The sequence below is a fragment of the Lacerta agilis genome, chromosome 1 (genome assembly GCF_009819535.1).
Source record: "Lacerta agilis isolate rLacAgi1 chromosome 1, rLacAgi1.pri, whole genome shotgun sequence".
NCBI classification, from domain to species: domain Eukaryota; kingdom Metazoa; phylum Chordata; class Lepidosauria; order Squamata; family Lacertidae; genus Lacerta; species Lacerta agilis.
This window is the reverse complement of record NC_046312.1, coordinates 131,759,760-131,782,581: the sequence shown is the minus strand read 5'-3', so window position 1 is coordinate 131,782,581 and position 22,822 is coordinate 131,759,760. Positions and strand designations below refer to the sequence as shown.

The window sequence follows — 22,822 nt, the reverse complement described above, 5'->3', positions numbered from 1 at the left end:
CACTTGGATCCAGCACCCTGTAGCACAATTAGGCCTTTGGGAATACTTTGACGTTTTGACTTTCCAAGCAGAGGTGAAATTAAAACACTGAACTTTCTGTTGCTTTTAACACTTTTGGGTAACCAGTGGTACATTTCCAAATTTTCTGAGGCTAAGTGTCCATTTCCACAGGTTCTCTACACAGACGTCAATTTGTAGCTTAATACCACTTCTGAGCAGATAGATGCCACTTACTGCTGTCACAGCCACAGTGAGAAAGAGGCCTCTATTAATTACCTTTTAAGAAGAAATCCAATTTGAGTCAGAAAATGTTGCAGGAGATAATAGTTTGCAATATTTTTACTAGCCTAAAGTTAATTTTTGTGGACTATTCCGCTAACTACATAAGATACCATTCAAAATAAATTTTAGAAACTTTAAAGGATCACAATAAAAGATATTTATATTTGTATGCAAAAGACAATGCACAAGTTGCTTTAAGGTATGCATAACATATCACTCCATATTTAATTTAATAAATCATCTATTAAAAACCATTATAAAATCACAATGGGCTCAAGACATAATCATACCCAGAGTAAACCCATTGAAATCAATGGTACTTATGAATAAATTGGATTCAACCCATTATTTTAAATGTATACTGCCTTTTGTTAAACAGATACTAATATGAGAGAGCATAAAACCTATATAAACAGAGCTTGATAAAGCCAAATAAAACACACGTTCCTTTTTTCTTTTTTGGAGCAACATTCTGTCTCTTCTGTTCTCTTTCTTTCTTAACCCCATTAAGAGTGCATTTGGGTGTATTTTATTGCAAACTCTTATGTGCCCTGTCATCCAGGTTAGAGGGAACCAAATGGGGTGTGGTGGCAGACTATGTGGAAGCCTCTGGCATGACTGGCCTACCTAGACGGGCAGTCAAAGAAAAGGAGTAAAAGGTGTTGAATCTCCCCTTTCCATTATAGGATCTACTCTGAGTAGGACTTTGTTGGCTATATCCATGGGCGTAGCCAGGGGGGCCAGCTGCCCCTCCAGACCAAGTAAAACAATAGAAATAACTAACTGACCATTCACGTTGGTTCTGCCCCTCCTAAGCAAGTCCTGTCCTCCCCCCACTACAAAAACCCTGGCTACGCCCATGACTATATCACTATGCACCCAGCCCAAACAAATTCATCTAAGATGCCACTGACCTTATTCTGCCATTTCCATCTTTGAACAGCTTCATGGTATCGAATTCTGGAGAATGTGACCTGCATCAGATTACAAAATCATACAGATAATCACTGAAAGTGGAGGGGATGACAACCAGGAATGAAGAAAACAAGGGGAACCCTGCAATATAGCTATTGCCGGTCTTACCATGGTGTACAGAGGGATGATAGTGGAGGGGAAGAGGGCGTGAAGAAAGTTGTCAATGTACTTTCGGAAAATGAACCACTTTGAATTGACATGCTCCCGCATCTGAAACAACCAAGAGAAACATCTGGAAACATCCCTCATCATTCAGCTGCCACCCACTCTCTATTTAACTATATTTAACTTACCTCTATATAATTATACATAGCTAAATCTGAAATTGCATGATCATCAGGTACTCTCAGCTTTGAGAACTCTGGGAGACAAATACCTGGGGAAGAAACAAGGTCATTTCACTCATTACGCTGAAGGTAAGCTTTGGTTTGTCACAGAGCTTGGCTTTCACTCAGCAAAGCAGGTACAGTTAATAATGGCTTCAATTTAGACTGCAAATTATTATTATTTATAGACAATGGGGTGGGCTATGTCCTCGTCACGTGACACTAGGCAGGAGCAAAGGATTGTGTGAAGCAGGCTCAACTCCTCAGTTTTCCAGATTCGCCAAGCAGCAAACACTGATGGAGTCACTGAAGTGAAAAGGTCTGCCTACTTCCTCTCTCCATGGCTCAGAAACCTAAAGGAAGAAATGTGCTAGGTATCTGAAAGGCAAGGAAATTATGATCAATAGACTATATCTTCACTAACAGTGCATCGGAAAGGAATGTTGTGGGTGATGGCCCACTGGTGAGGTAAAAGAAACCACTAAGTTTCAGGCGTGATGGTTTGCCCAGGAGATACCGTAATTTTGGAGGCAGACACGCAGAGATCTAGATTAATTGCCAACTGTTTAGCCGACATCATCTTGGAGGCAATCAGGAAAGAGGCTGCAGCTTTGATTTGATTTTGTCTATTCTCTCCAGAGATAGAAAAACATTCCCTTCTTGAAAATGATGGTCACCCAGGGGAATCAAAGCTATTGTTGGTGCACTGGATGGGGCAAGACACTCAGGTTGAGTTCAGAGATTCCACTTTGAATCTTTGTAAGCCACATAATGGTTGAGGAAGCATAAAACGAGAATAGGACACCATTTTTGGGTGGTTTTTTTTTGGCACAACCAAAAATATTAATTAGAAGCCGCGAAAGCGCTGATCTGAGGGAACAGGCGTTATGGCTCCTAAAGTGTAGATGGGTTCCCATAGCAATAACAGAAAGAACTTTATTGAACTACATAACTGGCAAATCAACTGCTTATATACATTCCTGAAAGCCTGGGCCACTCCCACTCCCAACGTGATTGGCTGTCTAAACTTCCAAGCTGCAAATCATGACTCAGAGTTCAAGGGCCAATGGCAGAGGCCCAAATCCTGAAATGTTCTGTGATTGGACATCATGTATTGAATCAGAACACAGGAGCTCAGAATCCTTAGTCCAGACCCAAGCTCAGGCAAACAAAGACCACTGAAAACAACAGCTCCCACAGACAGAAGATGGCAAACACAAGTCCAGACAGCTTGCAAACATACTTTGTTTCTTGGCATGGGTGAGGGAATGAATGTGAGGGGGTAATGGAAATGAATTGTATGAAATAACCTTGAGAAATAATTCCTAAAACCCAGCGATCAGATACTGACATCTGCCAGGCAGGAAGGAAAGCTGTAAGACAACCCCCCCCCCCCGCCCGAGTGTAGACACATCCTTGGGTTCGCTGCTTTGTAGCTTTGGTATTGGAAGAAGTTGAGGCGTTGAAACAATATTTTTCTCTTATCTTTGATTCTATAAATACATCTTTCAACACCCCTTCTCTGAAAGCTGACCGAAAAGTTCGGTGGAAAGGTTTACTTCAGAGGCAGCCTCAGCGTTCCAGGACTTTAGCCACAGGGAGTATCTAGCAGCTACCTGGGATGCCATTGCTCTAGCTGCAAACTGCATGGGGTCCATGGAGGCCATAAAAGCTTGAGCTTCAAGGAGTTTGGTAAGAATCTGGTGCTGTCAAGCTGGATCTTGAGGAGGAGATTGCAATAAATCCTCAAGCCAAACAATACACGCTCAAGCACATGAGGATGCTACCCAGGCACTCTCATAGAGAGGACCATTGCATCATGGTCTTACGAAAGACAAATTCAATTCTCCTATCAGTAGTGTCCCAAAGTCGAGCATTTCCTTCCTTGGGGACCAGATGTCGCAATGACAGATTTAAAACTGATCTGTCTATAGAAGGAGTCTTAATATATGCCATGAATTCCAGATCCAAGACATATACTGTATATTCTGGCGTATAAGACTACTTTTTAATCCAGGAAAATCTTCTCAAAAGTCGGGGGTCGTCTTATACGCCGGGTGGAGAATCTGTGGTTGAGTATATCTCAAACTCTATATTTTAACTGGAAAATTTGTGGGTCGTCTTATACGCCCAGTTGTCTTATACGCCGGAAAATACGGTAATTTCTTAGCTAATATTTAACTATTGCCTTAAGCACTGAGGGAACCATCATGAAGTTGGCTGGGGTACAGCCATTAGTTAACACATCACTCTCTGGTTCAGTGGTTGATTTGTCAGGTTGAGCAGTTAATTCTAAGGTGTGCATTATCTTACGTTCCAGGATGGGGGTGCTGGCCTCCTGAAACAGCCTCATAGATGAAGCTTCATCTTGCAAAGATCCTTCACTCCAATTATCATCCAGCTCCCCTTCCTGGAAAAGGGTTGGGGAGGAAACCAAGGGATTATCCACATTCTCATCATCACCTATGGATGTGAATGGGGGAATCTTTTATATCCAAATGAACCTGAGCCCTCTGGTAGGATATTTGGATTATTTGATGTATATGTATAATTTGGAATATTTAATAAAAAGTATTTATTAAAAAAAGAGAGAAAGGGGCAGCCTTCTTAGGTTTAACAAATTTCTTTGTTCTGCATTTGTAAGTGTGAAGCAATAATAGCTTCTTTTAATTGTTCAATAAGCGGGACTGGAAAAGTTTGAGAGGCAGAGGCAGAGGCAACCCAGTTGGTGGGAGGGGAGGTCTGAACCTCATGTCCTTGATCATCAGAAAAACTTAAAAGTCAGGTTCAGATTCAGATAATGTGTCAACCTGAGAGTGACCAGTAGGTGACAGTGCATCCTTAGCATTCAAATGGGTAGAATCATTTCAAAGAGCTGACTGCTCTGTCTCTGAAACTTTAGACCAGGGGTCAGCAACCTTTTTCAGCCGTGGGCCAGTCAACCATCCCTCAGACCAGGGGTCTGCAACCTTTAAGACAAAAAGAGCCACTTGGACCCGTTTCCAAAGGAAAAAAAAAAAAAACTGGGAGCCGCAAAACCATTGCGACATTTAAAACAAATATAACGCTGCATATATTGTTTCTTACCTTAATGCAATAATAATAAATAACGTATAGGAGCCAATGCAAAGTATAATTAGTAAAAACAACAAGAATAAGTTCTTACTTTTTTGCATTGACTCAGGGGCATACCCAGGATCAAAACTGGGGGTGGGGGGCAAGCCATGGTCGTTCAGGTTGTGACATTTCAGCACAGAAAGGCGAATGAAACCAAAATTTTAGGGAAATTATATATAATTATAGCAGTGCTTTATTACAGTACTTATTACAATTATTTGCTTGGTTTTTAATTTTTTTTATTCTAGTTACATGTCTTATACCAGGGGTGGCCAACTCCCAAGAAACTGTGATCTACTTTCAGCAGTGATCTACCCCCGTTTTTTGGGGTTCAGCTCAAAGTTGTTTTGGGGGGGTGTGGTGGGAGAGAGGGCTTCCCCCTCTAAGATAGGTTGGCAAGCGAACTAAGAAAGAAAGAAAAAGGGGGGGATTTGGTTTAGAAAGGGAGAGGGAGGGACACAAAGGGAAAGAGAGAAAGGAAGAGACAGGGTAGAAAACAGATGGGGGTGAGAATGGAAAAGTGGGGTGGAAAAATATAAATTGGGGGTGGGGTGGGGAGAATATCTATTAAAAATATGTAGTAGTTTAAAAAATAAAAATAAAGGGGGGAAATCTTTTTCTTCTTTTTCCTTTTTTTGAAAACAAAAACAAAAGGGGAAGAGAAAAGAAAAAGGGGGGATAGAGGGAGAAAAGGGTAATAATAAAAATTCAAAGAGAGTGGCTGCAGCAGCTGTGGGGGGTGTTTGTTTTTCGTTTGTTTGTTTGTTTGTTTGTTTTAAAAATGGGATTTCCCCCCTTGGATTAAAAAAGGAGGGGAGGAAGAAAAAGAGAGGGGGGGTGGGAGAGCAAGGCAAAAAGCCAAAAAGCAAAAAACAGGTTTGAGGGGGGGGGGGAACTGCGCCAGGCACTGCAATGCACCGGCATCGGGGCTCCGGGCCCCCGAGCCGCCCTTGGGGCCGTCGTTGAGCATGTACACCACCCGCAGCGAGCGCTGGCGAAGCACCGGCCCGTTGCTCTCTGGCAACACCTCAGAGCCCGGCGGCGGCGCAGAAAGCGCCTCGGTGCCGCCGCCGGGCTGCTCCGACGAATCCCCGCCGTTCACTCCCGCTGCAGAGGGCAGCTGGGGCTGTTGCTCCGCGGGCGCTACAGCTGGGACGGTGCTGCCGCCCGCCGGGTTCTCCATGGGGCGAAAGCGGGTGACTGCGCCCCGGGAAGCCGGCGAAGGGAGCCCCCGCCCTCAGGGCGCGAAGGAGGGAGGAAGGCTCATCCCGCCGGGCCAAAACAAACTTCGCCGCCGCGCCGGAGGTGGGAGAAGAGAGATGAAAAGGTCGGCGACGCCTTTCTCCCATCAGCGCGGCTTGCCTTGAGTGCAGGAAAGCTGCCCGGAAAGCTTCCCGCAGGGTTGCTGGCAGCGCCTGGCGCGCGGGCCGGTTCTTGCCCCCTGCCGATAACCATTTAATTATTATTGAAACAGCATTGAAAGGGGGCATGCTGGAGCCGCGGGAAACCTGTCAGAGAGCCGCATGCGGCTCCAGAGCCGCAGGTTGCTGACCCCCGCCTCAGACCATGTGGTGGGCCGGACTATATTTTTTGGGGGGGAATGAACGAATTCCTATGCCCCACAAATAACCCAGAGATGCATTTTAAATAAAAGCACACATTCTACTCATGTAAAAACATGCTGATTCACGGACAGTCTTCGGGCTGGATTGAGAAGGCGATTGGGCCGCATCCGGCCCCTGAGCCTTAAGTTTCCTACCCCTGCTTTAGACTGAAGAACAATAATGGAAGAAAGACGCTTCCTGGGGTGGACAGGAGGAGCAGATTTGGTGCGTGTGCGAGGGGCAGTGGAAGACAGGAGTGCCTGGCATGCTCTGGTCCAGGGGTCACAAAGAGTCTGACACGACTAAACGACTAAGCAACAGGCCCTTTAGAGGGCAACAAGTGATTCAGCTTTGTTTCGTTTTCTTAAGAGGCGCTCAGCCACAGCATGGCTTGGCTCCATAATAGTCAGAGAAACACAAGACAAAGAGATAGACACCCTACACAGCCACAGCCCTGGACTGCAAAATATAAGCTCTCAACTCTGTTTGCCAACTCTGTTTGGACCGGGAGGAGAATTGGCAGGATGTTGAATCTCCTTTTGCCACACTGTGGACCAGGAGAAAATAGGCCAAGTTCAACTGCCTCAAATACACACAAACGCCAATCAAGAGGTTAAATTATAAATGCAGAGGCTTCACTCTGTTTGCCACTGTTGCATGCCAAAGCAACACAGAAAGCAAGAGACAAACTGCCAGAAGAGAAAACAAACCCCTTAAATCCACAAACTAAATAGAAAAAAAGGACAGGAAGCAACGCTGGAGAAAAAACCAGTGGCGTTTGCAAAAAGCCGCCAAAACACTGCAGGAATAAAGAGCGTTCCTCAACTTTCCAATCAGTAAAGCTGTGAAACAAATGAAGCTGCCTCATGCCTGAGAGAGAGGCTGGGAAAGAAGGAAAGAAACATTCACAGGCACCCAGGAAATTTGCAGAATGGCAACAATCACCTCAAAGCAGGGTAAAGATAATAATGCTGATCAGAAGAAAGCAGGAGTGGGGTTTGAGGAGAGGTTTTGTTTTGTTTTTTGGTTTGTTAAAGACAGGAATCTAGAGAAGAAACAAGATAGACTTATCTGACAAAAAATGAAAGTCAGGAGGAAAGACTGCTGCACCAGGCAGGAGAAAAAAACCTGAGGAGCTGAGCCTGCTTCACACAACTCTTTGTGCCTGCCTAGCATCACAAGGACATAGCCTATCCCATTGGCTCCAGCATCCCACAAAGTAAATCAAAGAGTTACCCTCCATCTTTATTTTCCCAGAATGCTTTTGGGTGCTACGTTGACTCAGACTCAGAGGCATGCTTAGAAAATGGCTATGGAGCACCTGATAAACTTGGAGGTAGGTGAGGACTGTGGGAGCAATGGGAGATGTGAAAGTGGATGAAGCAAGAGGCACAGCAGGGGAGGAGGGGACAGGATGGTCCTGGAAGCGGAAGGCTGTGCATGTGGTAAGAGGGAAAGGCAGATAACTTGCCTAAGAAGCTAATGATAATCTTCTGAGGAGTCTAACTGGTAAAGGGTTTGGGGACACCAACTCATGGCGCCTCCACTCCTACCCAGCTGGGTATTCTCTGCTGTGCCTCATTTCCTAAAGGAAATACGGATCCTGGTAACTGAGGGCACCCAGAACTCCCTGCACTCTCACCCTGCTGTGGAGATTGGGGTGCCATGTATCAATATTGGGGGCAGCTTTGAATCCTAGCAAAAGGAAGCACCTGCTTGGTGGAGGTTTTCTGTAACCAACTTCCTCGGTTTCAGGAGGCCATCAGAGCAACTCCGTTTTTCTGGGTGGCAGGGAGGATGTGAAGAGGGAGTGTTTGAGAGGAGGGCTAACAAGCTGCAGATTTCATTCAGGCTCATGAGGAATATGGTCTTTCGTGACAGAAACATATACTCACATATATCATTTTGGAACTGGTTCATTAACTCATCAAAAACCAGGCAGTCTTCAAATCCCTGAAGGAGAAGTCCAAGGAAAAAAACAGCTTAGGATAGGACCTGTGGGCTGGATCAGATGCTTTGCATTCAGAAGGTCCCAGAGTCAAACCCCAGCATCTCCAGAAAACCTGGAAAGCAGCTGCCAGCCAGCATATTTCATTTCATGTTCATTTCACTTTTAATTTGTATGCCATCTTTCTATATTGCTATCCATAAAGCTGTATATATGTACACATACACACTCACACCAAAAATCATGCATCTTATAACAATCCCAATCCAATGCAAATGTTATAACAAAAAATACAACTTTAAAATAAACAGCTTATATAAAATAAAGTAATAGCCAATAATGCATTTAGGATATAATATTACACAACAAAATTAACATTCAAAGTATCAATATATAATAATTAAACAGAAATTCACTCAGCAATTACAATAAATCATGACTAGACTATAATCAACAAAAATAACGGCAGCGTCACGATATATAAAATACCACAATTCATAAAAAAAACCATGGGAAAATATTGAACTGAGCAACGAAGTCACAAATGCAGTATGTAATCCACAAGACTCTTCTCGCTGTGGACAGCTGGACTGCTTGAGCCACCCACAAGGCCAAAGTAAGACCACAGGGAGCTACCCTGTGAGCAGATGTCAAACACATAAACAGCTCTGTGATTTTCAAAAGACATCTGAAGGGAAGTTTTTAGCGCGTGATGTTGTGTTGTGTTTTTACTAATTTTTTTGTTGGGAACCGCACCAGAAAGATTCCTCTAATAGAACGCTCACTAAAGTCTGGCCCTTTTCACATGGAAAAATGGGATGCAACAAACTGACCTGCTAGTTTGGTGTGCTTGGGACATTGTGTCTTCAGTTTTTGCTTTACTTTTTTTAATTGGGGAAGAAGTAACCTGAAGTGCCACATATCACAAAGCTGCGTTTCAGTTCTAAATGCCAATAAACTCTACACGGCAATTTTAAAATCTTTTTAAATAAAAAACAAAATGATTTTTAAATCCCAAAGTAATGTAATTACACAGAGGGACAAAGTGTTAGGAATGGCGGAGCTGACTCTCTGACTCACAGCGTTCATGCCTTGTCCGTAGAAGGGCACGACTGCATGGGCCGCATCTCCCATCAGCACACAGCGAGAGCCATGGTGGAACGAGGAGCATTTCACAGAGACCATGGCCTGGGCTGGTAACAAAAAGTAATCTTGCATCAGTTCTTGCCTGAAATTGAAATAGCAGAGCATGTATCAAATGCTAAATATGGCCATGCTATAAACCTAAGATACAGAAGGAAATGGTACACTAGTACATATTCTACATGAAAGATTTTCTGCAGGCAAAAGTGTGGCTGAGGCTTCCCAAGGGTTTCTGTGCCATTGTAAATCATTCCTTTGTCAATTTTTTGTAGCCATGAAATAAACACTGATTAAAGCTTAATCCAGACATGGTAAAGGGAATTTAATCAGAGTCACCAGAATTTTATAACTTGGGGTTGGAGGGAAGCGATGGGCAAGTTCCTCCAGGTTTGTTTTATAGCTGGTCTAGTCTTTCCAAGCTTTGTTGGTAAACATCCAGAGTAAGTTTTATTTATGTATTTAACATATTTATATGTCATATTTTATCAATTATTTCAAGGCTGTTTACAAAAATATTGCTGCATGGGGATGATTTGCTCTGCACTGGAAACTCCTCAGCTCCCATCGACTTTTCCCTCACTATCAGCTTAAAAACTGCTCTTCCACCTTTTTGATATGAAGCACCAGCAGTCTGATTCCATCCTGCTTCAAGGGGAGCCCGTCCCTTTTGCACAGGCCTGGCTTGTTCCAAAACTCTCCTGCTCAGCACCACTCTTTCACACACACATGGAGACTACACAGCTGTCTGTCTAGCAGGTGTAGAACTGGTAGCATTTCAGAGAAATCCACCATGAAAGTCCTGACTTTCAGCATCCTAAATAATAAAATATTTCTTTGAATTATGCTAATATATGATAATTTCTGCTCATAATTTTAGTAATCATAAAGTTCATTTATAAATACTGTGATGATTTGTAAATTCCTGAAAATGAAAGATATTCCTTTTGCATCCTATTAAAAAAGGTAAGATAAAAGAGACAGATTCATTAATAACTTAATGCTGATTCACTAGATATGAAAGCACTTTGTTTTGCCTGGTTCACCTCCAGAGCCATTGTGCCATTCCTCTCCATTTTTATCTCGCCCATTAATTAGAGCGAGCCGCCTGCAGGACTCCATCTCATGTGTTCATTCAATGGCTGTAAGTGGCAAACTTACTTTCCTATCAGAGGAACTGTGTCCGGAAAGTACATTTTGAAGAAATCCAGCACTTGGTCTCCTGTTGTGAGCTTTTCAAAATCATCAAAAGGCATGAAGAGAGTGCATGTGAATGACTTATCCTATGAATTAAAAAGGGTGTGAGAACTTGAAAGAAGAGATATCACTGGTTAGTTTTAAAATGGAAAGTAATTTCCTGAAATATCAGCAAAAAAAAAATATTCCACTGATTCATTTATGTTAAATGTATTTTTGGAAACAAAGTTTTCAAGTGCTGTGGTAACATACTATTTGCATTTTAGTATATACAGTATACATGTCTGTCTAAAATACAGATGTACATTACACAGCTTATTCCAGGTCTTATATTGTTTTCAACACACATTGATCCATCCTTCTAATCGCCTGGGACCCCAGTTGTGGTTGAACAACAACTCTCATCATCTCATAATAACAACGTAATTACAATAAAATAAAATTAAGTTTAAATGGACAGAAAAGCAGTGTTTGAGGGGGGAAATAAAATATGTGCAAAAAATATTGTTTCTAAATTCTTTAAAAGTTACCTGTGATAAATATCCCCCCCCCAAAAAAAAATGCAGTTGAGCACAGCAGGGTGTCTTGAGTCTTCATCTGGATGTCCAAAATAAAACTGCTATCTTGGTGTTCTAACTAACCTGGCTCCAAAACCCTTAAGCTCAGGTAATTGAGGGGAGAATGTTACAGCAATGAGGAACAACATGAAGAAGAAAGCACAAAGTAAGACAAGGAGAGAGATTTTGTTTTTTAAAAAATATTGATACTTGTTATATCTATTCCAGACATACCCTGGAAAGTGGTGGGGTGCCTCAGCCTACCCTGAAATTAACCTCTGATCTGAAACCACAACAGGAGCATTCCTCTTCAAGGATGGAGAAACACTGCAACATTATGTTGCAGGTCCTACTGGTTGCAATTACTTTTAGATGGATGTGGGTTTTGTGCCCATTAGGTTCAACCTGTTGGCCTCTCGAGGCAATGGAGTGTGCCTCTGGAAGTGAAGTCAAACTGTTGTTTTAGCAGCACTGAAGTGCCCTCCCTGGGGCGCAGCACTGGGCAGTGTGTGTCAAGGGCCTAGGCTGCCCAGACAACAAGACCCCCCTCTCGGCCTCACTGATGGGGCCCAAAAGAAAGCGGAGCAATACATGAGGCACCCGCTTGGCTGCAGGAGTTGCCAGAAGGAAGCATACAAGGGACCATCCACCAGTCAGCGACTCCACTCTGGAATTATGTAGGGTTTACTCCTCAGCCTTTTCTTCTCCCAAAGATATCCCACAAGACAGCATGTATGATATTTGTTAGTTCTGACAGTAGATAGAAAATATTGTCTCTGTCTCAACTACAGTAGTTACATTAGGTCACTGTAATGTTTGTACTTGGTTGTTATTCTAGTTTCCAGAAATCCTAATCTAAATCTAAACCATCCTGAAATTACATCGACATTTCAAATTATGCGTTACTACTAAAAAGACAGTTTTAAACATGTACCAGGTTTGGCAGTGCAATCATCATGAATGTATTCCTGGGCCAGATGTGGAGATAATTTGGTTCCATTGCAAACTGAAAGGAGACCAAGAGAGGGGGAGAAATATGTTTGTCAATGTTTATGCAGCTGTCAACTTGGAAAGCAACGTCTATAGTGAGACTCTGTTACCACTACAGTCGTACCTTGGTTCTCGAATGTAATCTGTTCCGGAAGTCCGTTCGACTTCTGAAAACATTCAAAAACCAAGGGGCGGCTTCAGATTGGCTGCAGGAGCTTCCTGCATTCAATTGGAAGCTGTGGAAGCCACGTCAGATATTTGGCTTCCAAAAAACATCCGCAAACCAGAACACTCACTTCTGGGTTTGTGGTGTTCGGGAGCCAAAACATGCGAGTACCAAGGTGTTTGAGAACCAAGGTATGACTGTACTTACATTTCCATCCCTTGGGGGTATTTTCAGTTCCATGTATCCATGAGGAATATATACTTGGCTGTAGTCAAAACGCGTTTGTCTCATGAACTGCTTCCTAACTGTAGAAAAGGCTCCGTCACAGCCTACAATTAGGTCACAAGTGACTTCTTTTGACATCTGGTCTGATCTAGAAAGGAGAACAGCAGCAGCAGCAGCGGAGGATTTGTACTTCCTCGTACTAACTGAAATCAAACCTATCTTGCATGTTTTATTTGATATTACAGTACAGTATTTTCAGTGGTGGCCAAACCCGACATCTGTTTGCTTGGTTCTCTCTTTGTAGCATTGCATTTTAAGACCTTAAGGGTTTGCTTTTTTTCTTTCTTAAGTCTGGACTTTATAAAACACATCACACACAAAAGCCACACTGAGTTTTGCTCAAATGGATTTGAGAAAACAGGGAGAGAGAAGGTTAATTTTCTTTCCAAGTTGTGGGTCGGAAATAACCCTAAATATTCCAAAAACAACAGTTGACCCCTGAAATAGTATTAAAAATGCAAGTATACGTAAAACAGATTATGCTATTTATGCTGTTTAGTCCATTCTTCCACTTATTCAAGCAGCTGTAATCTTTTCAAAACATCCTCTCAGGCCTGTGCATACTGATTAAAAAAAAAAAACAAATAAAGCTGCTCTTGTTAGGCTTGTTCATACAGATACAAGCTGTCTCTGCATATATACAAATTAGTGTGAAAGAACATACACTAGTTGATTTGTAAAGTTAAGCAGTTGTGCAGACAAGTACACATACTGTCCACTTGCTAATGTTACATTTGTAAAACTGTCTGAGCGTACAGTTAAGTCATTTGTGTACATGGACACACAGATTGTACACTTGTTGAATGTAACATGTAAACAATCCTATTGAATGTTTGGGCTCAAAAATCAACATTTTGCCCTTTATTTTTAAGAAATTGTTTATTGAGGAGGAACTGACACCTTCTGATTATGAAGATAGAAATCATTGCGCAGTATAAGCTACTATGTTATTAGCTCAATGAAAGAGGCAGCTATTATTATATTAGTGATAAAAACCTTTTGTCAAAGAAAATTGCTATCATGCTCTTAGACTACAAAACTAAACACATTTACTAGGGTTTAAGGCCCATTGAACACAGTGAGGCCAGGGGCAGAGGAAGGGGGGTGCAGTGAGTGCGGACTAACCCGGCTGTCACCACTGGGGTGTGTGTGACAAAATGCTGTGTGGCACTCACCGCGGGGCCTGCAGTGCGCCCGAGCCAAACGTCTTTCCTGGGAGAGACGCGGTGGCTAGGGCACACGCAGCCTCTGCGCTGCCCAAACGGTCTGCCCACTGCCCCCCCCCCCGATGTAGGGTGGCTGAGTGGGAGGAGGCAGACTCCGGAGGCCCTGTGGTGCGCCCCGCCCTCGTTCCACCCCTATGGGCAGCTCACCCTGCTCCTGGGTGCACCACCCCAGGCTCCTGAACGGCTTCTTCCACCACTGAGTGAGGCGTACTTTCAAATAAACATGCAAAGGATTACATTGTTAATTTAGTTAGGTGCCAGGCCCTATTGAAAGATCTAATGATTCCTGGAGCAATTGCAACTGGTGGGCATCTTCCCAGACCACCCCACCAGGCCAAGAGGGATGGACAGAGTCAACTCGCTGTTTGGGTTCTGATTAATTATCAGCATGTTCAGGAAGGATGGAGATAATGATTACCCTGAAAAGGTCAGTGTTCCCAGTTCCACATTGCAGTGAAGCAGTTTGTGTCCAAAGTATAATTTAGTATTGGGATATTTCTCAGCAGCTGTAGAAAGACACAGTATTAAATGCATTGTACTGAACACAAATGTGACCCAAACTGGGAGCTGCATAATGAAATTACATTTTTCCTAATGAATGACTGAACAGCTATTTGCAAGGTAAAGTTCATGTATCATACTGTTATGGATTTGCTGGGGGCAAGGACCCCCCAAAATTCTTGGGCACCAGGTTCTCCCCAGAATTTCTGAAATTAGTAAATGTGAGGTCTGAAGCCAAGCCAGCTTCCTCGGGACTTGGGCTTCAAGAGGCACCATCCAAGAGCAAATGCAGTGACCGTCTACCCTGACAGAAGGTGAGACATTCAGTATCAGACAAGGAAGGGGAGGCTGCCAGGATTATAGGGGGCATGAGGTCACCCCACAGGAAAAAGGGCTCTCTAGGGAATCTTCGTATGACATTTGAATCACAGAGAGAGTGAAGAGAGTAGCAGTATATTAAGTTATCATGAAAGTGGCTTGAACACATTTGCTGTATTCTGAGGTATTTGTTTTCAGGGAAGAATCAATGGCCGGATCTAGAATCAATCTAGTCTGATTCTAGATCTGACCATCCATAATAGTGGGTGGGTTTACCTGATTAGCATTTGAAACCCCTTGATTAGGTTGTCCATGTCTTTCCCTCTCTACACCTACGCCAGGTGAAAGAGGAGGGAAATGGTGATAACCTTCTTGTTATATGCTTCCCTTGGCATATGTGTGTGTAAGGTTCGCGTGATGGTGCTTCACAAGTAACGGAGCAGGAGCCCAAACAGTCTTTTGCAGTTTTATTGTGCAAACTATTTACAGTGCAGAGCTACAAAATGCATGTCTGTCTCAGTCGCTGGCAGAATCCGGGAGTGGCCCCTTCCGGCTTTTCCCCCAGCATAAGAACTTCGGCACCCCAAGTCTCCTCCTGCCCTCCTTGCGTTTCACCCCTCTGTGCAACTGGGGCGACGGAAATGGTGTACCTCCCTCCTGACCAGCCGGGCGAGGTGAGCGCAGGGTCTCAGCAACATCCCCAAGCCCTCTCCCTGCCAGGCTCCCTGCTTGCAGCTCCTGGCTAGGAGAGGCGCTGGGGCTCTCGGTGGCACCTCTAAGTGCCTATCCCCACCTGGCTGGTTCCTTCCCTCTCCTCCCCACTAGAAGTGTGGTGGCTTTCCCCGCTGGAAGAGGTGCTGCTGCTCAATTGTTGTTGGGGCTCTCTGTATGCTAACGGACCCTCCGTTCCCCTCAGCGGGCCAGGTGGCAGTTCCCTAAACACTCCCATTGCCAAGACCACTGACATCTGTCCTTACAAGGACACACTGTAAACTAATGCAAAATCTATTTGCAATGAGCTTTTATTTTCAGAATACAACCAGTTTCTCAAGAAGTGCATTCAGGGGCAAAAAATATGCACTAGATCCAGATTGTGGATGAGCTACATAGATAAAACAAGTACTCCTGTCTCCATTGATTCTAGAACAATCTGTCATATGTACGCAGCCAATGTATATCATTCTAAACCACTTCTCCTATAATTAGAACCATGGCTTAGCTTTGGGTAGCACAGCAGCAGAATAGGGGAGGAACGAAGCAGCCATTAAGTTACTGTAAGTTTCTGCCTGCTAGTAGTGCATTCACACCAGCCATGGTTTGGGTTAGGAATATACACTGCACTCAGTCTTTCTTATATTTCATTTTTGATTGAGTAATTACAGTCTCCATCATCTGGAATCATACTTACCAGTTAGCAGATCTTTGTTTAAATTTGCTCTATCCACAGAGAGAATGTACTGCATGGGGGGAAACCCATAAGACACAGAATAAGTTTGAATGTCTTGTAACATATATGAATGGTCACAATTAAGTCAAGAATCACCTTTCCCTAAATTTCCATGCATCACAAACCTAGGATACAGAGGTCCTGTGATTTATCACTACCCCAATCTGGGTCTCCACATGCTGGAAGCTGTGTGTCTTTATTGCTCTTTATTCTGAATGGAAGTGTGCTGGGACTGATCAATCAAGTAGCTGTTGCTTTTACAGTGATTGGCACGCAATAGAAACTCCAACATGATCTCCCACCATTATCAGCAGAAGCCACGCTCTTGCTGTGCCACTGGGAAAGTAGCCCAAGTGGCTTGTCATGACATCCAGATCCTGACTTCTGGTTGGTTTCCCCAAAACAAATCACAATCAGGAATCCAATAACAAACAATGAATATCACTCATGGTTTGTTTGGAGAGAAATAAGCTATAAGCCTAGGTTTGGACATCACGAGAATAAAGGTGTGCTGGCCTGTTTTCCAGAGTTGTTTTGCAGATGACTCAGTTTTCAATGAGAAGGATTCTGAAGGGAGAGGAATGTGGGAAGATGCCCAGTGCACCCCCTCATGTGTGCTTGCAGTACAAAAACTCTCAGCGGAATAGTAGGAATTGGGTATTATACACAAAAGGATACCACTAAAGAGTAAAAACTATTTTATAAAGGGATATTTAAAATAATACCTGGCTCTTTGTCCCATATGGAATTGAATATTGTTTGCCTGAGAGCGTGTGAATTCTCCTTGCTCTCATAGGTATGCCTTTAGACACAATCTGAAATCAGAAAAGAGAAACATTTGCATCCTAAGAGATAGGGCATCTTTAAAAGTAGCAAGCAACAGGCTGGAGTTCCTAAAGGTTCTAAATCTTTGCAGGTTTTGTTGTATTTTAAGTTGTGTAGAACATGACTTTAATATTTAAATCATTACTTACCATATATGGTTTAAAAAGCACTGATTTTAAACCATTACTTATATTTATTCGTTGACTGAACTCCAGAGGTTGGTACCCCTTGGCTCACATGCAGTAAGTGGCCCACCAAGAGGTTGTTCTTTTGGGGGGGGGGTTGGAAGGGGGCAAGACCCCTTGGCAAAAATTCACTCTCTCTCTCACGCACACACAATATTATACAGTAATGCATAATACATCAACTGTTTCCATAGGCCTCCTGATGTTGTTCAGGTTCCAAAGGGTTTTTGTGACTTCCAAAATGTGTCCCCTCTGCTGATCTCTTCGCAGCCACTTCTGTTGCACTTTGGCCCTTGGAGAGTTGACCATGGGTCAACGCAGACCTTGGCCCACAAAAGCTTAGTCACAGTGTTTGTGTGTGGGGGGAGGGGCACACAATATTTTCCCCTAAGTTCCTTCCCTGCACCACCATCGGTTTCTCAAGTGTACACAGAACACATCTCTCCTGTGCTTAAATAGTTGCAATGCACTGTTTGCTTATCTATTTCCAGGCATAATGAAAAGGGCTGGTAGTTACCTATAAAGCAGCAAATAACACTCTCTAAGTCCCTGGAGATACCAGGGAGTTAACCTGGGTCTTTCTGCATGCAAAGGAAATGGCTCTGCCCACTTAAGCTGTATGACTGAAACTGGAAGGAATCCCATAAGTAACTTTCTGTCTGGCATTGAAAAAATCTGTATTAAAAACCTGTCCCAGACTGCATTCTTTCCTTGGAAGGAGGTAGATTATTTTTATTAAAAAAGATGTATTGCTCAACAACTAAAAAAACAATGTCGGTGATTTCCTATGAAAAGCTCAAACAATTCAGCAGTCTTCCTAAAAAAAAGAAAAAACAACTTTCAGTGTGTCCTGGTTTTAAGCTCTTCTTAAAACCCTTGGTTCCTTCAAACTACCCAGCAGCCCAATACTGAAAAACCCACCACAAAGGCATTACATTTTGTTTCATCCTTTAAATGTATGGTCACCTGCTTTTCCAGCCCAACAGCCTTGAGAGCCTGCCGTCCCCTGTGAGACAAGGCCAAATTAATGCTCCTGCCACGAGCTGTATTGGAATCACGGATATCTGAAATGAAACGAGGTGGCACTTTCGTCATGTGTGTGACACTGTTGCCATGGATGGCCACATTAATTTAGAAAAAGCTTCAACAGCCACTGCTGTTAGCTCTATTATAATGTACACACTCACTTTCCTTAGGCAATGACAGGGAACATGCTGAGGAGGGCTGCAGTGAGGAGAAATGGTGGGAGCCTCCACCTCCCCCTGCTCTTGAATCTTCCCAGGAGCAGGAGGACAGTATAGATTTGGAAAAGTGGTTTGCAAAGGGACATAGTTCAGAAGGCAGAAGCTGGGAAATACTGGAAGGGGAACAGCTAGGAGAAGAAGGACTGGGAGAGAGAGTGTGTCAATAGATTCACTGTCTCTGGAAAGCATTCATCCGCTCTCCCCAAGGTCAAGAAGAGCTGATAAAGTGGCAGAACAGAAAGCACAGAGGGCACGAGCTCAGGTTACAAGACGCAGTAGTGACGTGGGTGACTAGGGAGGAAGGGGGTGGAACTCTTAATCGGGAGCACCACCATTCCTAGGAAAAGGATTCTTTATTCTCTCGCTGTGAAACTCCCATTGTTCTAGGCACATTTTGCGACAGGGAATTTCATTAGTGTGAGTAGTTTCTGAGCTCTGGGTCCAGTACTGTGCCTAAGATTTCAGAGTAAAACTGAAGAGTGGAAGGAAAGGAGGACCTTATTCTGCCTCCCCACTTCCAGCTACTCTCTGAAGACTGGAGAAGAAACCTACTTAAGAATATTAGGGGGTGGGCAGGGGAAGGACTAGACCATGTGAAAAATGAACATAATATTTTAGCTGCAGTTCCTTCATTTCCAGCTTTGTATTCTTGTTATTAAAAAAGTACGCCTAGACATTCCGTTGTTGCGCCCATATCTTAGGTTTAAGGTGCCCATTAGCTCCTAGCTTTCATATCTCAGTTTCTAACACTGCCTAAAAGGCAAGAATAAGAACCTCCTGTCTGTGTTTTGGCAATCGAGAGAAAAGGCCTGGGTGATGGCAGCACACTTTCTGGACGGATTTCCTTTGGATGAGATTTTCCAGGTCTTAGTCTTTAAGGGCTAGCCCACCCATGAAGCAAGGTAAGGCGACCACCTCAGGCGGCAGCATCCACAGGGGTAGCAGATCCTGTTATAGCTCTTTATTCCTAACATGTACCTGGTGGGGAGGAGGGAGCCATTTTGTGGTTCACCTCAGGTGCCAAAATGTATTGGGCAGCCCTTGTCTTATACTATGTCAGAAAACACCCACCTAGAACTATCTAAGGATTCTCTTGTCCCAGGGGGAGGAGAAATGTAGTTTTCAAAAAGTTTTTTCTGCAGTGTGGGTTATAAATGTAATAAACAGACGACAACATAACAGTAAGGTTTGCCTTATTTTGAAGGGCAAAAAAGAGGACACATTTGCTGACTTCTGTTTTTAACTATGGATTGCTATGACGACTCTACCCATGAAAAAGAGGAGTGTCCTGGAAAAAGAGGACATATGTCAACCCTACTAGATGGGTATTTATTGAAGTGTTTTGGGTTATTATTGTTCTGGGTTGTTCTGGATTCTTTTTTGGAGTCTCATACCTACTTACAATATTTGTTGTGTATACACAGAGGTTCCCACTGCAAAAATATAGAACTTATGACTTCAAAATATAGTTTTACTCCACTCTAAAAAGACAATCAGACAGCAATAAATAAAAGGCTAATAGACAATATAGATAATATCAACAGACAAATTCATGGATAAGACCATCAGTAGCCCCTTGTCATCATGGCAATGTTCTCCTGTGGCAGGCCTCTAAATGTCAGCCGCTGGGAGTTGCAGCTGGGAAGAATGCTTTTGCCCTTGTGTCATGTATGTTGGCTTTCCATTGGCTGCTATGAGAACAAGATACAGCAGGCCTCTTATGCTCACAAGCAAGCAGCCTCCACATAAGTCAATGGGATGTGCATGCATTTAGAGAAAGATTGCAGCCCTGCAAAAATCAAAATGTACATACCTGGTCTGGTTTCATATATTTCCACTATAAAGCCCCTTCTTGCAAAGAAGCAAGCATTTAAAGAACCCACCTGCAAGAAAAGCATTAGAAGAATTTTTGAGTCGAATAGTATACCACCCTATAATATTCAACACACCTCAAGCCTTTTCAACAAAAGAGAATAAACAAACAATAGTACATGGAAAGGGTGTATTATGTGTTGAATGCAAACATTATTATATCATCAGATATATTCATCAGATGTTTCTTGCATGAATGTAGTCCTGCCATTGAGCCACCACACAGGATTCACTAAACAAAAGGAAAATCCATCTACACACTTCCCAATAGCTCATTGTGAGCCGTGCTGACATAGAATCATAGAGTTGGAAGAGACCACAAGGGCCATCCAGTCCAACCCCCTGCCAAGCAGGAAACACCATCAAAGCATTCCTGACAGATGGCTGTCAAGCCTCAGCTTAAAGACCTCCAAAGAAGGAGACTCCACCACACTCCTTGGCAGCAAATTCCACTGTCGAACAGCTCTTACTGTCAGGAAGTTCTTCCTAATGTTTAGGTGGAATCTTCTTTCTTGTAGTTTGAATCCATTGCTCCGTGTCCGCTTCTCTGGAGCAGCAGAAAACAACCTTTCTCCCTCCTCTAGATCAGTGTTTCCCAACGTTGTGTCTTCAGCTGTTTTTGGACTACAACTCCCATCATCCCTAGCTAGCAAGGCCAGTGGTCAGGGATGATGGGAATTGTAGTCTGAAAACAGCTGGAGAACCAAGGTTGGGAAACACTGCTCTAGATGACATCCTTGTATATATTTGCACATGGCTATCATATCACCCCTTAACCTTCTCTTCTCCAGGCTAAACATACCCAGCTCCCTAAGCCGTTCCTCATAAGGCATTGTTTGACCATTTTGGTTGCCCTCCTCTGGACACGTTCCAGCTTGTCAGTATCCTTCTTGAACTGTGGTGCCCAGAACTGGACACAGTATTCCAGGTGAGGTCTGACCAGAGCGGAATACAGTGGTACTATTACTTCCCTTGATGTAGATGCTATACTCCGATTGATGCAGCCCAGAATTGCATTGGCTTTTTTAGCTGCTGCATCACACTGTTGACTCATGTCAAGTTTATGGTCTACCAAGACTCCTAGATCCTTTTCACATGTACTGCTCTCAAGCCAGGTGTCACCCATCCTGTATTTGTGCCTTTCATTATTATTTTTGCCCAAGTGTAGTACTTTACATTTTTCCCTGTTAAAATTCATCTTGTTTGCTTTGGCCCAGTTGTCTAATCTGTTAAGGTCATTTTGAAGTGTGATCCTGTCCTCTGGGGTATTAGCCACCCCTCCCAAACTCTGTTATTCAGTGAAGAAGAGAAGCAGCATTTGTGCCTATATCCAAAGGTCTTTTTTGAAGTGACCCTCATATTTTGCTGGCATAAAGGTTCTCTTGGCAACACTGTAAAGTGAGCGGGTGCTGCTGCTGATATACAGTATACAGTGCCTGTAGGCTTTACACTGATGTAATGCTGGATCATCAAGCTCTTGTGCATTGCGCTTCTGTGAACTTGTGCTCTTCAGTCACTGTCCACCTCTCCCCAAAGTCTGCATCTCTGAACATGGCAGTGTGGGGAGAATTGTGAGGCAGCTTCTGTGTAAACTGAAGGCACATCCTAAAATGCATCAGACACGCCATGGGAGCTGCAAATTGTAGGGAAATACAGGTGTTGATGCAAAACCCCAAGGTTCCTACAAGCAGTTTGAGAAGCACTAATCTAGTCAGATAGTTCACAGACCCAGATAAGGGGAAGCAAACAAGTGTTAAAGCATGAACTGTATAAGCAAAGATCTATGAGAGCGAAAACCCTAAATTTAAGCGTAGGTGCAATTCTTTGCTATCTCAGAAACTGTAGCTTATACCAATTTTACAGCTACATGTTTGCTATATGCACGGAGTTAAGACACTGGTTCAGCAAACTACAAGTTAAATATGAGTTGACCTACGTAGCTTGTTTCTCCAAAATTTGGTTTATTTTCCAGCAGCTCTTTTCTTGTACCTTTGTATGTATCTGGAGTAGGATGGTTGAACAAGCCATGGTTTAAGGAAGCATGATGGGGGTGCACATAATACTAAGCCACAGCTAAAACAAACAAAAGCCTGCAAAAACCAAATCTTCAAATCCGAGTTTACTGGCAGTAAACAACCATAGTTAAGCTGTTGCAGAGTTAACACATAACAGTAAGAAATTATTTCTTAAACTATGGCTTAGCATTATGTGTGAACCCACAGTGATGGATCTATCGATATAAAAATATTCAGCATTTCACTATTGGACTACCTTTCAGTAAATCATTAGAGAACAAAATAAATGTGTCTTACCAAACCTCCTCCAATAATAGCCACTTTTTTCCTCTGCGGAGCTGAAAGATCCATGACACTTTTTTCTCCACACAGAGTGCATGTATATCTCTCCTGCTCAACAGAAAATGTTTTAAGGGGAGAAATGGCAGTTCGTTCAGACACTACAGCATAAATAGAATACTTCTGAACATTTGACAGGGTGCACTCAGTGGGATTCACACAACCTGCTGTTTCTTCCATCCCAAAAACTTCACATTGGTCAGTGTCAATCTAACCAGTAGTGAATGCATTACTGAATATCACATGCTCTGTCAAAATCCTAG

At 43.2% G+C, this 22,822-nt stretch overlaps 1 protein-coding gene across 4 annotated transcripts; it reads right to left on the bottom strand.

The window, feature by feature from the left end:
- Positions 1 to 92: 92 nt before the first annotated feature.
- KMO (kynurenine 3-monooxygenase) lies at positions 93 to 22,637 on the bottom strand. 4 transcript variants are annotated; one of them, XM_033171775.1, is made up of 15 exons: positions 22,518 to 22,637; positions 20,147 to 20,216; positions 18,056 to 18,153; positions 16,805 to 16,894; positions 16,041 to 16,089; positions 14,232 to 14,319; positions 12,510 to 12,675; positions 12,081 to 12,152; positions 10,554 to 10,675; positions 9,333 to 9,480; positions 8,200 to 8,257; positions 1,551 to 1,633; positions 1,366 to 1,467; positions 1,197 to 1,256; positions 93 to 276 (listed from the first exon to the last, which is right to left on the bottom strand). In XM_033171775.1, the coding sequence occupies exons 1-15, from the start codon at positions 22,569 to 22,571 to the stop codon at positions 106 to 108; spliced, it is 1,431 nt and encodes a 476-aa protein (XP_033027666.1). In that variant the 5' UTR covers positions 22,572 to 22,637; the 3' UTR covers positions 93 to 105. The 4 variants fall into 4 exon arrangements, with proteins under 4 accessions (XP_033027666.1, XP_033027675.1, XP_033027685.1 ...); XM_033171784.1 differs by lacking the exon at positions 20,147 to 20,216 and having other exon boundaries at positions 22,518 to 22,630; XM_033171794.1 differs by lacking the exon at positions 18,056 to 18,153 and having other exon boundaries at positions 22,518 to 22,618.
- Positions 22,638 to 22,822: the final 185 nt, after the last annotated feature.

Coding starts and splice junctions, on each gene's coding strand:
- KMO (XM_033171775.1), bottom strand. CDS start 22,571: ATGGATCTTTCAGCTCCGCAGAGGAAAAAAGTGGCTATTATTGGAGGA. Junction 20,217..22,517: donor CTATTATTGGAGGAGGTTTG/GTAAGACACATT, acceptor CTTTTCTTGCAG/GTGGGTTCTTTAAATGCTTG. Junction 277..1,196: donor GATGGAAATGGCAGAATAAG/GTCAGTGGCATC, acceptor TCTTCTTAAAAG/GTAATTAATAGAGGCCTCTT.